Source organism: Akebia trifoliata, chromosome 13 (assembly GCF_017979445.1).
Source record: "Akebia trifoliata isolate Shusen 1 chromosome 13, ASM1797944v1, whole genome shotgun sequence".
Taxonomy (NCBI): domain Eukaryota; kingdom Viridiplantae; phylum Streptophyta; class Magnoliopsida; order Ranunculales; family Lardizabalaceae; genus Akebia; species Akebia trifoliata.
In genome coordinates, this window is record NC_141387.1 from 415795 (window position 1) to 429615 (window position 13821).

Sequence of the window (13821 nt, forward strand, 5' to 3'; positions counted from 1 at the left end):
TAAGACAAACGGTGAGTCGTAATGGGGGTCGTAGGAACCCCACCCATATATATATATATGATTTTGCTAGCATGTGCCCTAAAGGCACATGTTATATGCATTAAATACATCTTGGGAATGAGCATTTTAGGGTATTTATGGTAGAATTTTTTAAGGACATTTTTTTTGTAGGAAAATGTCCACTTGGCAATCAAAACCACCACCAGGTGCCATGTATATGTAGAGCATGAAATTTTATGAACTTCCAAAATTATTTAAGAAAAAAAAAGATTTTTTTCACCATTATATTTAAATCTAAGAGTTCAGTGGCCGTTCATTTTCAAACTCAAGATCTAACCCAAAAAAAATGTTTTTTTATTCTAACTTAATCTAGACCACAAATGGAGAAGGATGAGGCGTCATTTAGACCAACATAGAAGTCCAGATGGCTCAAATGTGGGCCTTGGTCCATGCTCTATATGGTCCCTTGGTCCATGCAACTTTTCCCCATATATGTGGGTTCAGTTCTCAATTTGGTTTAGTTCTATACAAACCTCGAATTGAAAATGAAATTGAATTGATTGATTCTTTATTTTTCTTTACCCAGAACCAAATCACAACTTGTTCCTAATTGAATCAAACTAGTCCAAAGATCTTGGTTTGGATCAATTCTATACAAAGCTTTGAATTGAGAACCGAACTGAATTGATCAATTCTCAATTTTCTTAATTCAAAACCGAATCAAAACTTGTTTCCAATTGAACCGAACCAGTCCAAAGTTATAAGTTAGGTTTAGTTCTCACTTTAAACCCGACCAAGTTGCACCGTTTTAATACCAACCCAATAAGGATTGGATTAGACCCGAGATAAATTCTATGAGCATTGGATTGGATTTTATTAGATCTCAATATTAGGATCCATACCCAATTGAATAACAATCGGATCGAGGCAAACCCAATTTCATATTCAAAATCTAAATAAATATTGAAACAAAGATAAAACATAATTAATATTCTTTCTAACATTTTATGGGATTGGAACATACTTGATACAGATCCCAAATTTGACGAGTACTAACTATAGCCCCTTTTCTTCAACTAGAAGTCTATAATAGAATTATATGAGTGAAAAGTAAGATCAATCATCCAATCATCAGAGTTGCTATTGCCACACCAAGTGAATTATATAGAAATTGGTGTGGCATTAGTAAAAGATGGTATGTCAATAGCAGCTTTTATGTGATTATATGGCACGCAACCGCATGGCCTATCGGAAAGTAGGAGTAGGATTGGAATCCAACTACCGACAGCACAGGACATTTACTCATTAAATTATTCAAGTGAAACCGTCCTCTCCTTTACCTAATATGCCAGGTGGCTACGACGTACGGCATCCAAAATATCATTAGTATGACCGGATACAACCGGTAATCCCACAAAAAAGGCGCCAGTTCTCTCCAATTTCAGATTTTCAGCTTTATATGTAATACTGTATAAATACAATTTTGTTACAGTGACAGACGCATCTTTGGTGTCTGTTAGTGTCTCCATTTCTCTTCTCTTCTTCGCTATTTCTACTCTCTTCTCTGCAATTCTTTTTCCTTTCTTGAGATTTCTCAACCGAGAGAAACTCAGTTTCTCTGCAAAACGAGTTCCAGATCTATCGATCTATCGGTGAAATTCTTTTTGAATGAGGTTTTCGCTCATTTGAAAATCGAGATCTTGATGATTATCTGTGTCAATTAATCTGATGAAGCTTAGTAAGTATTAATGAGGTTTTTAATCGTTTAAAGTAGGAAATTTTCTGTTTAATGAGCTTGTAATGTCAAGGATTGGTCTTCGAATCGTGCTTTTTTGAAGAGATAGGGATATTTTGTGTCTCAATCCTGTAAACGAGGTTGTTTGATTTTTTTAGAGTTTCAGATCGATCTGAACTTTAGTTTTCATTATAGAAAGTTTGAATTGAGGAGATTTCTCAGAGATTGTCTATCTTCTCATTTGGAATCGAAAATCAATATTTTCAGATTTGTATGTCTGTTTTTCCACTCAAATTCGAATTTCCTCTCCAACAATCTTGAAATTCTTCGAAGTATCAGTGAGTTTTCTGGACTCACTGAGAGCTAGAGTAGATGTTTGATTCAACAGTGTGGGGTTTTAGAGGCAAATTTAGAGTAGCGGTTCTGGTTACTTTTACATTATGGATTGGTCTTGCGGCTCTATATGGTTTGCTAAAACCTGTTCCGAATGGTTGTATTATGACTTACATGTATCCAACTTACATTCCAATATCGACACCAACGAATGTTTCCCCTGGAAAGTATGGATTGTTCTTGTACCATGAAGGATGGAAAAAGATTGATTTCGAGGAGCATCTTAAGAAGCTCAGTGGCGTACCTGTACTTTTTATTCCGGGCAATGGCGGTAGTTACAAACAGGTAAGTTCCTTATCATCTTTTTTGATATTTAATATGTGGTTTTGTTGGATTCATAGTTTTCTTTTAAGGCATCAAATGAACTAGTAATATTGAATTCCTTGAATTGTTTTAACATGAATTAACGAAAGTATGAAACAAATTTTATTTGAAAGGAAACTAAATCTTTTTTAGCATCTGATTCATGGGATAAAGTGCCATGGAGACAATGTGGAAACTCAAGCTTCTTTGACGGAGCTAACAATTATTTGTTCTCGATTCCAAACCACGAGAAAGACAATTTCATGAAATCAAAAGCAAGTGTTCAAATTTCTTTCGTATAACAACACTCTCTTTCAACCACAGTACATATTTTACATCCTTGGAGATGTGAAACAACTAGGGACCTCTGTATAGCTTATAGTTTGCAAATGTTGATTTCTCCATCTCTTCATTGGTTTCCAATGACACAAGATGAAACCCACTTTCCAGCTATCCCCCTCCACCTCCACCCCCCCCAACCCAACCCACCAAAAAAAAAAAAAAAAACAGATTGTGAGGCCAAACCTCACTTAAACCAAAATCATCATCATTAAAGCCTTATCCCAAATAGAAGCTAGAATAATAATATAATACAGTGCTGAACTGCTGCAATTGCTTGTAGGATAATTGCTATTTTCTGCCTATCTATCTATCTATCTTAGAGAAGATAGATGCACCACTATACTGGTTCCATGATGGATAAATTACTCTCTTTATTTGCCATATTCAACACTTCTTATATCCACTATACTGGATCTGTAATGGATACTGAAACCTCCAATGTCTAAAATTTGATGCTATTTTTCGAGTCATAAGTTTTCGTTCTATCCTTCTTCCAGGTACGCTCCTTGGCAGCAGAATCTGATAGGGCATACCAAGCGGGTCCACTTGAGCGTACATTTTATCAGGAAGCTTCCCTGACTCCTGAGGAGCGATTAGGGACTATAGATGTTAATGATTTTAGATTACCCAACCAATACACTTGCATGGTAGATTGGTTTGCTGTGGATCTTGAAGAGGAACATTCTGCAATGGATGGCCGGATACTTGAAGAACATACGGAATATGTCGTATATGCCATCCACAGGGTATCATTTTCATTACTTTTACATAAATTACATGATATTTCTTAAGAGGAAACCATTCTTCGTTAAAGTTTCAAGTACCTCAAATATCATACGGAAGTTGGAAATTGTTTCTCCAAATTCAAAGTTCAATTTTGATTAAATTGCACAAGATCGTGTTCTGAGTACCAAACCATATAGAATATATTCCTTACCATAACTGTTTTTTTTTTTTTTTTTTGTAAATTGATGTTGGATTATGTTTCTTGGCTTTCAACATGTATGTAGTCCTTGACAAGATTTTTTGATATTTTAACAGGCTCTTTAGAACTTTTTGTGTGGAGCAGGATTTTGTTTCAGTTTAGGTCTGTTTTAAAATTCTAAGCATTCTTGGCCATGTTCATACAAAATTTACATTATATTGACTAAATTTTTTGCTGTATTATCGAATTTTGGGACTTCATTTTGGTTTTCCGCGAGGACTAAAACTGATGCTAAAACCGATATTTAAAAACTTGGGGAAGGGAATAGTATTGGCAGTCTGTGAGGGGGAATGACATTGTTATTGTAGTCATTGATTCATTGTTACTTTTGATGTGTAGATATAGTAGGCTTTAAACTTTACATGTATGGTTTATTTGTTCTTAGTGCACAAAATGGTAGCTCAGGAACAAGAATAAAATATATATGCTACTTTGGTATGATTATAATCTTCGATCACAACTTTTGGTTGTTTGATTGCTAGAGAGACTATGTTCTAAACTAGCATTTGTTCTGGTCAGATTTGAGGATTTCAGTTGTTTATATTCTTTTTCTCAATTTGCCATTATAATTCATAAAACTTATTATTTGATTATGCTTGCAGATTTTGGATCTATATAAAGAGTCTAGTGAGGCTCGGTCTAAAGAAGGTGCTGAAACCTCTAGAAGCTTACCCAGAAGTGTAATATTGGTTGGCCATTCTATGGGTGGTTTTGTAGCCAGAGCTGTAGTTGTTCACCCACAGTTAAGGAAGGGAGCAGTTGCAACTATTCTCACTCTTTCAAGCCCTCACCAGTAAGTTTGTTGCTTCTTTAACCACTTCATGATGGTGCACAAATCTTATGCTTTGACTTACCTGTCAAATTGTTTGATGAGGTTGAACTACTACTTCCAGGTCACCTCCTGTGGCATTGCAACCATCTTTGGGGCACTACTTTTCACATGTAAATCAAGAATGGAGAAAGGGTTATGAGGCCCAAATGACTAGTAAAGGCCGATTGTCTGGACCTACACTCTCTAATGTTGTGGTTGTCTCTGTTTCAGGTGGCATTCGCGATTACCAGGTTTGTCCTTGCCCCTTGTACAATTGCACTTCGGTAACCATGAGGATTGCCAGTAAGAAATTTTCAAATGTGCCCAAGGTGTTGGTTTAAGTCTTATGTTGCAAGTCAGTCTATCATAATATTGAAAAAAGAATCTATAATCCAATGAAAATTATAGAGATTTTCAATAAGTAACTCATTATGCTAATTAATTACAAATGTTGCACTATAACATGGATATCTCGAGCACCGTATGGAGTGGATCTGAGGTTTTCTTCCCTTTCCTGGCAAATGATTTCCATCAGTCACATTTCCCAATGCTTTGCACCTTCACTATCAAGAGAAAACAGATAGAACGAAAGCAATCACACAAAGAACACGGGATTTACATGGTTTGGCAAATTGCCTACGTCCACGGAGGAGAGTGAGATCAATCCACTATCAGTGGTAAAGATTACAAGCTCTCACTCTTCTGCAACTCTCTCAGCCGCAAGAAACCTTACAGAGCAATCAAAAAGAGCAAAAAACACAATAAAACTCTGGGTCTTTACCGTTTGACAGATCCCCTATGGTAGGAAAAGGACTCTTTACTTCTGAGTAGCCTCTTGAAGCCCAAGCCCAACTAAGGAATGCTAGACATCTCACAATAAGGGGATTTAAAAGAAAGCACTATTTTTGGTTAGATTGTCCCTTTTCCTATAGAAGTGGAAAGTTTGACATTGGACTTGAAGAAAGTTCAATTTTTTTTTTCCATTCTTTGTTAAGGTGATTTAAAGAAATTACAATTTTCAGTTAGATGGTCCTTTTTTATGCAAAAGTGGAAAGTTTTACATTGGTCTTAAAGAAAGTACTATTTTTTCATTGGAATTCAGTGGGTAGTTTGGTTTGCTGAAATAGTTGTTATTCTATTTCTTTTTGGTTACTCAAAAAGTGTATTTGCTTTTCAGATAGTATTTATGTTGAATGATAACCAATCAAATTGCGTATGTAAAGTGTGAGTATTGACTTCTTGGCTTTCTCATTCCTAGGTTCGTTCGAAGTTGGAATCCCTCGATGGAATCGTGCCTCCTACTCATGGTTTTATGGTAGCTAGTACAGGAATGAAGAATGTGTGGGTGTCAATGGAACACCAGGCTATTTTATGGTGTAATCAACTTGTTGTACAGGTGAGAACATTTCCTTCTTGACACCCATGTTGTTTTTTCGTTCGCACACTTGTGATTTGCTACATTCTTATTGCAGGTGTCACACACTCTTCTGAGTTTGATAGACTCAGAAACTGGTCAACCATTTTCTAGCACAGAAAAAAGACTTGTTGCATTCGACAAAATGCTTCGTAGTGCAATACCACAAAGTTTTAATTGGATGAGGCAGGCACGACCATCTAAGCTTTCCACAGATGGTCCCATTGAGGATGAGAAAAGTGCTGCTGGTATTATCTATTATTCATTTGTTTTTGGTGCTTAATCATCATAATCCAGTTCTTCTAATCGAAGTCTCATAATTTGTGAGTTTATTATTATTGGGAATGCTAAGGTGGCAAAAGGACTCGTACTTTCTAAATTGATATATTGGTAACATGCATAACTTGAGATCTATGGTTGTTTATTTTAAAAACTTCCTCTGAAGTGTCTTGGCTGGCATTTCACGAAAGACATCATATAACCTGTATGGAAAACCCCTAAAAGCTATAATCTTGGTCTTCTATTAATCTTTCATTCATTGCCATCATCATCAAAGCTTTATCCCAAATATTTGGGGTCGGCTGAAGAAATCATCTTCCTCCATTCAATTCCTGTTAAAGCCGTGTATTCCATTTGGTTCAAGTGTCTCCACATTTGCTCTCAAACTTCAAACTCAATCCCATCTGAAAAGAAATTCTTCAAAGAAGATACCCTTAAAACCCCCAGTCATCTTACACCAGATGAATATTATACCCAACATGCTAAGAATAATCTCTTGTACCCATATTAAATATTAATAGGATTTACATGATTTTCTTATGTATTTTGTGCTCAACTTGTTTTGTTAACTTTATAAACTGGAAATGTATTGTGCTTGTAGAATCTCGAGTTCAGACTTTCTCCTCTTGTCCGCAATCCATTCATTGGAGTGATGATGGCCTTGAGAGGGATCTATATATTGAGGCAACTACTGTCACTGTTTTAGCAGTAGATGGGAAAAGGCGGTGGTTAGACATACAGAAACTGGTTAGCACAACTCCAGTTAATTTTCATAATTATTATTATTCTTTTAATATGTTTGTGGAATTTGAGAACTCATTTTAGTGGAATCAAACCCATCTGTAGATGCTTAATTGCCGAGTGCTGTCAACTGTTATTATTTTTTTGAAAGATCATGCTTTCATTTTTGGTGCCACTTTTAAGTTTTGGTCTCTCTGGAAATGGAAACATATGGCCGATGTCATGGAAATATATGGGAACATTGTAATAATTTTCAAAACCAATGGAAACATTACTAAAGCCAGTTTTTCAATAACTTTTGCAAACATATGCAATGGGTTCTATTTTACACACATAACTATTGCTAAAATAAGTCTTTTAAAATCTTTTTTTTAATGTATTTTACTCAAATAATAGATAAATTTTTTTTATGTTACGTTGGCATACCTTGTTTCCATATTTGTGGGAGTTAACATATCTTGGCGTTGGCTGATGTGTTTTGAACATTATGCTTCACTTAACCATATGATGCTAAAACAGGATCATCTCGCAGACTACAGATAGTTTAGATAAGACATAGATGTGCTTCAAAGAGCTTTACAACCTCCCAATTTAACTAGATCCAGATGTTGTGCATATCATCTCATTTTGATACTCTTGCTTATATTGTTTTTTATTTTATTTTTTATTTTTTCATGTTGATAGATAATGTTGTAAAATTTTATTAAAGAATGTAGGAAAAAAGGAAATATAAAATTTGCCCTCTGCATTTTGCTCCAAAGATTCAATACTTGCAGTTTTTTGTACTTAGGGATCAGACGGGAAAAGCCACTTTATGTTTGTTACAAATCTCGCTCCATGTTCTGGGGTAAGACTTCATCTTTGGCCTGAAAAGAGCAAAATAACTTCAGAAGTACCTCCAAGTAAAAGAGTTGTAGAGGTGACATCAAAGATGGTGCACATTCCAGCTGGACCAGCACCAAGGCAGGTACTAAACATTGCACTCTGATATTCTCTTAATACATGTCCCTAAAAGTTCCATTAGTCCACATTATTTTCTATTTTTTCTCCAGTATAAATAGTATATATTATATCCAATGTTTAAAACCGAGTCTGTCTCCACCAAGACGATCCAAAACATGAATGCCTTGGGATCGGGACCAATGTTCCATTCAGTCTTGCCCGAGACATTCTGAGATGGTGTGAAACTCTAAACCATGATTATGTCATCTAAAAAGAAAATTTTTGGAAAATAAAAAATAGGCCAACCCTATTCAAATAGGAGGTTCAAAATCTGTGTAGTTTTCATGGCCTGTTGCAAAAATTCACTATAAGTTGATACTGAGTTCACATTTTTGTGCTATTTATATATACCAGATCGAACCAGGCAGCCAAACCGAACAAGCTCCTCCATCTGCTGTACTTCGGCTGGGGCCTGAGGATATGCATGGCTTCCGATTCCTTACTATCTCTGTTGCACCAAGTCCGGTATTGGTTTCGTTTACTGTTCCTTATAATAATATTTTGAGCTTGGTAATAGTATATATTATTGCACATAAGCTGTGTTCCTCATCTCTTAAGTTAATGTCCCTCAATATTTCTTTAATTGAAAACAATGGATTTGTGACTTGGTATTTTCTTTCCCAGACTGTGTCAGGGAGGCCTCCACCTGCAGCATCCATGGCAGTTGGACAGTTCTTTAATCCAGAGGAAGGGAAGAGAGAGTTCTCCCATAGTTCTTTGCTATTTTCTAGCTATGCTGAACAGGTTAATATGTTCAACAAGTTATCCGTTTATTGGTATTTTAAAATTTCAAAAGCACCTAATATCTTCAGGTTACTCAATTTAGTTTCACAAACTTCGTCTTAATGGTTTTGACTTATGTTGATGGGTTTATGCTTTTGGATGTTATGCAGGAATTTATGTTGGTGGAGGATCATCCTCTTGCTTTGAATCTATCCTTCTCAATAAGCTTAGGCCTTTTGCCGGTTACTTTATCTCTGAAAACAGCAGGCTGTGGAATTAAAAATTCTGGGCTTCCAGTTGAAGAAGCTGGAGATGTGGAACACAGCAGTAAGGATTTTCTATATAATCGTTCTAGTCTCTGTTTATGATCTTATGATAACCTGATTCATTTTAAAGTATCTTTAAAAACATACTGATCGCATTGCAATTCTCTCAACAAAATTTTGGGAGAAGGTTTTGTTTGATGATGATCCAAGTGTGCCTGTTATTGGTCAGGCAATGACGAACGTGTCTTTTTTAACTTTTGATTCTTAAAACAGTTATATTTGAAAGAATTGGTAAGCAATCGAGTGAAGAAAAAGAGAGAGTTGCAAGTACGTTGATAATTTTGTTCAATCAAGACTGACTGTTAATTAATATCTTTCCAAATATCTCGACTAATATTGTAACACATGGATGTCTTTTATGCAAAACTTCTCAGCTTTGTGCAAATTTAATGCTAATCCTAATTATAGATATAGCTTCCTTGATTGCCGTGTAGCGCTCTAATAAGCTTAGAGCTGAAATGATTGCTCTTTCTGCAGAGCTTTGCAAACTGCGTTGTTTTCCGCCTGTAGCTATTGCTTGGGATTCTACATCAGGTCTTCACATAATTCCAAATTTGTTTTCTGAGACGATCATGGTGGATTCCTCTCCAGCATTTTGGGGGTCAATTCAAGGGTCTGAGAAGACCTCTGTTTTAGTGATGGTGTGAATTCAACTCTTTTGCATAAACTACTGCTCTGTCATCACAATCCAATATTTGCATGAGACTAATAAGGACTCTACTGGATTTTATTCCTTTTCTTTTGATCAGACAGTCCCTTTAATTCTGCAATCTGCACCCTTCTTGCAGGTAGATCCACATTGTTCATATAAGATCACTGCTGCTGTCTCTGTCACTGCTGCTGCAGGAAGATTTATGCTTTTTTACTGTTTTCAGGTGATGACTGCTAAGCTGCCCTATCTGTTTTTAGCATTAGTTTTACCTTTCATTCTTCTTTGACACATACATTAAAGACTTTTTTCAGCACAAATCACACTTTCCTTGGAGAGAAATGTAGGGGGGGAAAAACAGAAAAGAAAAGGAAAAACTGATTTGCATTTCTTCTGCACGAAACACTTGCATATAATATAGTTTACCTTATATGTGAATCCCCCTGAAATCGACTGAAGTCATCAATAATGGCTCCATCCTTAGATTCATTTGCTTGCGGTCCTCCATCATCAACAGTGGTTCTATCACTTGTTTTTTTCTTCTAGTGCTGAATAATTACTGTTTACATGCATATTTGTAGTTCAGTTACTTATTTTGGATCTTTTGATGCCTGAAGCTTCATATTGATAATTTTTTTTTAATTCTTTTGGAATGCTTTCATGCAGATAATTGGTTTCTCAATGGCTGTGATCTTTTTTGCTCTGATGCGGCAAGCACGGGCATGGGAGCTTGATCTTCCTCTACCATCCATTTTGAATGCCGTGGAGTCCAATTTGAGAATGCCACTATACTTTCTGCTCCTAGGCGTGTTACCCATTATGGTTTCTTTGGTTCTTTCCTTTTTAACATCTGAACCATTTCCTCCATTTGCCAGCTTCTTCATCGTCTCCCTAATTTGCTATGCATTTGCTAATGGTTCTGTGATCATTCTGGTTTTGATCTCCCAATTGGTCTTCTACATGGCTGCCTTGGTACACATTTTCATCAAAATGCGGTTAGTAGGATCCTTCTTTGACTCGTTGTTTTTCATAGGTGTTTTCTTTTACTCCTATATTAATTAAGATGGACAATCAAAGAATTTATTTGTAGGAGAACTGCAGATAAAACTTTGTTATTCTAGAAAATGTTGAGAGCTCAGTTATGATACGTAGCTTACGGTTTATATTTCAACGATTTAAAATTATATATCCTGGAAAGATATCTTAAATATTTTTCTCATGGGTTTTTTTCTTCTCAGTCACTTGTTGGCAGAGAAAGTATTATAATTACAGTGTCCCTTTTAACAATGGAAGGATGTGGTAGTATTTTGCAGGTGGCAAGTGTGGGAGGAAAAATTTCACTTTACATTTCTCCGTCGGTTCCTTAATGTTTTCTCCATCCTCTTTTCATTTAAGGTAACCCTTCAACTAAGACTCAGATGCTTAAAAGTATGTCAAATTAGGACGGGCTAACAGTCTTATCTGCTAGGAACATGTGTACAGTGTCCATATTTGAGTAGAATATTTTAGTTCTCTCCTAAATCTTTCTTAAATTCTTTTTATTTTTGGCAACCTAATTAAATTTTGAACTTGCCAACTGCGGTCTGATCCATTTATTAAACAGGCAACAAGGATTCTCAAAGGCAATCCAACTCTTGTTACTGCATTGGTTGCGATTATCTTAATCTGCTTTGTTCATCCAGCGCTGGGTCTGTTCGTACTGCTCCTTTCTCATGCTTGGTACTGCCATATTTCTCTAAGCAGGTATATGCTATGGGTTTTATGCATATATCCACGTTTCCTAGCATTTTCCATTACTGACATGGTCTGTTGGAATTTGTTAAATATCGTGTTATTCAATTAAAATAAGGATGAATTGGACTGTGTCGATGATGGATAAAAAGTTGTCCATCATGCGATACTATTTCCATGTATATTGCTTGCCTAGGTGTCTAAACATTACCTGGAACATTAAATTTGTGGACCACCTTTTTGGATGATTTCTAGCCCACAAACCATGTGTAGACCATCGTAATTGTCCATTCTATAGCAAAATCAGTGAAAAACTTGGACTGCTGAGAAAAGTGAGGTCCCCAAAAAACCAATGTGTTAGACACTTGGGAATCTCAATTGGCTGACTGGTCTAACTTTCTGAGTCTATCACACTAATGATATTTTGATCCAAATCACTTATCAAAGAAAATATTTTCATCCAAATCATAATATGTGAATGTGCATAGCCGAAAATGATTCAGTGTTGTCATGGCCTACCTACTAAAACAAGTGTCATCGATTTGGTGTTACTCCACTAAAAACATGATGCTTATTGGTATAACTGCCTCTTTCTTGATATTGCAGTTGTGACCCCGGTGATCCTAAGTGTTACTCCTGCTTTTTGTAACAGTTTTTTGGCGGCTTCTTTTCGCAGTCATGCACAAAGGGAGGAATTGTTTGGTTCCAAAAAAGAGGGTGGTGATGGGTCCAAGCATTCCAAATTTATGTCCGACGGTAGATATGACCAGTTTCTCCCTCTTGAGGAAAACTCCCCCAACAGCCAAAACTCGGGAAAAAGCTATGGTACCACGCAATTAGAGATCTTCAACTATCGGCATGGAATGTTGATGTTGCACCTTCTTGCGGCCCTCATGTTTGTTCCTTCACTTGTGGCTTGGTTACAGGTACAAATATGTTTATCCTTGTCCAAGGTGAAGCTTAAAGGTACCACCAGGATTTCAAAAGTTACTATAGGAAGGATTTAACATTTTTTTAATTGCCAAACCGAGTCGACACTCTTGAATCCAGCACGGACACACAACTCTACAAGTTATATTTTTATAACTTTGAAATTTATTTAATTTTATTCTTGACTACCTTGCTTACTCAATTCAGGTATCCATGTCCCTTTGAGCTTTTGAAAGAAAGTGTTTTCTCTTGGTATATTTGTGATCTTTGTATATCTCTCATAAAGAGATCTCTATTTGTTGCAGAGAATTGGGATGGGTCAGAGCTTTCCACGGTTCTTGGATTCTGCCCTCTGTGTGGGTGTCATTCTCCATGCTCTCTGCTGTTCAAAGCCCGAATTCTCTACCCTCTCGTTTCCTTTCCCGGGCTTCTGGGGCCAGGAAGTTGGGTTGAGCTTTGTTTACTTGATCGCTGGATACTATTGTTATCTCTCTGGCCTAGCCTCTGCTCCCTACAGGGCATTTTATGCCATGGCTGCTGTTGGTGTGATTTTGTCTGCTATGAGAATCATTGAAAGAAGGAATAGAGAGAAGGGTGAGGCTTATTTCAGCAATAGTCGGAAGCATTCACACAGACATTGAGAGTTTCTTTTACTCCCCAAAATCCAATCCACGTGGAAGAACAGAAACGAGTACTTCTCTTCTCTTGTATATTTTCTCTTTGTTGAGTATATGCTGATGGTAGTAGTCTGACATGCACCATGGACTTGGCTTAGTTGCCGGTGATTTTGCAATTCAGATACATCCATCCATACATGATTGAAACTGTTTTGTTTACTGATGAGATGAGAAAAATGAAGCGATATCAGGTTCTATCGACATTTTTTAACTTACCGCTTCTCCTTTTTCTGTTCCATTTTCCATTTATGTCGGTTATATTTTTCTCACTAATTCATGTTTTTGCCAAAACAAGGTAGGGGTGCTGTTATTTTCGTTCAGACCTTTTGTTTTATGCACACTCCACCCAAGCCTATACTGATTCATTGTATGTAGGTGATGTTTTACTTATTGCTATCTACCCTTTAAAAGAAAAGGTCATTATAACATAATTTTGCTAAGAGTCGTTCAAAACTGATTCCCTACGACATTGTGCACCAAACCGTATATTTTTGCTCGAGATATGAGGAAAAAAAACCTATGTTTCTCAAGGAAAAAATCTATGGTTATGTGCACACTGCCACATCAGCGCAGTGTTGTAGGAAGTCAGTTCAGCATTTTTCTTTTATTAAATTGGTTTGAACTCTACCAGAACACCACCCCCACTTGATGAGTGCAACAGAAGAAGCAATGTGCTTCAAGTGAAAGTTAGCAAAACCTTTTATCTTTTTCTGTGGGAGAAGTTTATGGTCGAATCAACCTGAAGTTTATGCTCTCAGACTTTTTCCTCACAGACCTCAC

At 36.5% G+C, this 13821-nt stretch overlaps 1 protein-coding gene across 2 annotated transcripts; it reads left to right on the forward strand.

Moving 5' to 3' along the window:
• Positions 1-1485: 1485 nt before the first annotated feature.
• On the forward strand, positions 1486-13242 carry LOC147387055 (phosphatidylinositol deacylase). Of its 2 annotated transcripts, none has more exons than XM_086420489.1 (18): positions 1486-2413; positions 3271-3519; positions 4361-4551; positions 4652-4820; positions 5828-5965; positions 6042-6231; positions 6864-7009; positions 7794-7970; positions 8360-8470; positions 8630-8749; positions 8899-9055; positions 9532-9695; positions 9843-9929; positions 10370-10698; positions 11017-11098; positions 11307-11446; positions 12087-12360; positions 12670-13242. In XM_086420489.1, exons 1-18 carry the CDS (start codon positions 2108-2110, stop codon positions 13003-13005), a joined length of 3366 nt encoding a protein of 1121 aa, XP_086276615.1. In that variant the 5' UTR covers positions 1486-2107; the 3' UTR covers positions 13006-13242. The 2 variants fall into 2 exon arrangements, with proteins under 2 accessions (XP_086276615.1, XP_086276616.1); XM_086420490.1 differs by having other exon boundaries at positions 12111-12360.
• The last annotated feature ends 579 nt before the right edge of the window (positions 13243-13821 follow it).

Excerpts from the sequence above, each read along its gene's own strand:
- LOC147387055 (XM_086420489.1), top strand. The coding sequence starts at position 2,108 with ATGTTTGATTCAACAGTGTGGGGTTTTAGAGGCAAATTTAGAGTAGCG. Across the intron at positions 5,966-6,041 it reads GTAATCAACTTGTTGTACAG|GTGTCACACACTCTTCTGAG; the intron begins GTGAGAACATTT and ends TTCTTATTGCAG. Across the intron at positions 6,232-6,863 it reads GGATGAGAAAAGTGCTGCTG|AATCTCGAGTTCAGACTTTC; the intron begins GTATTATCTATT and ends TTGTGCTTGTAG.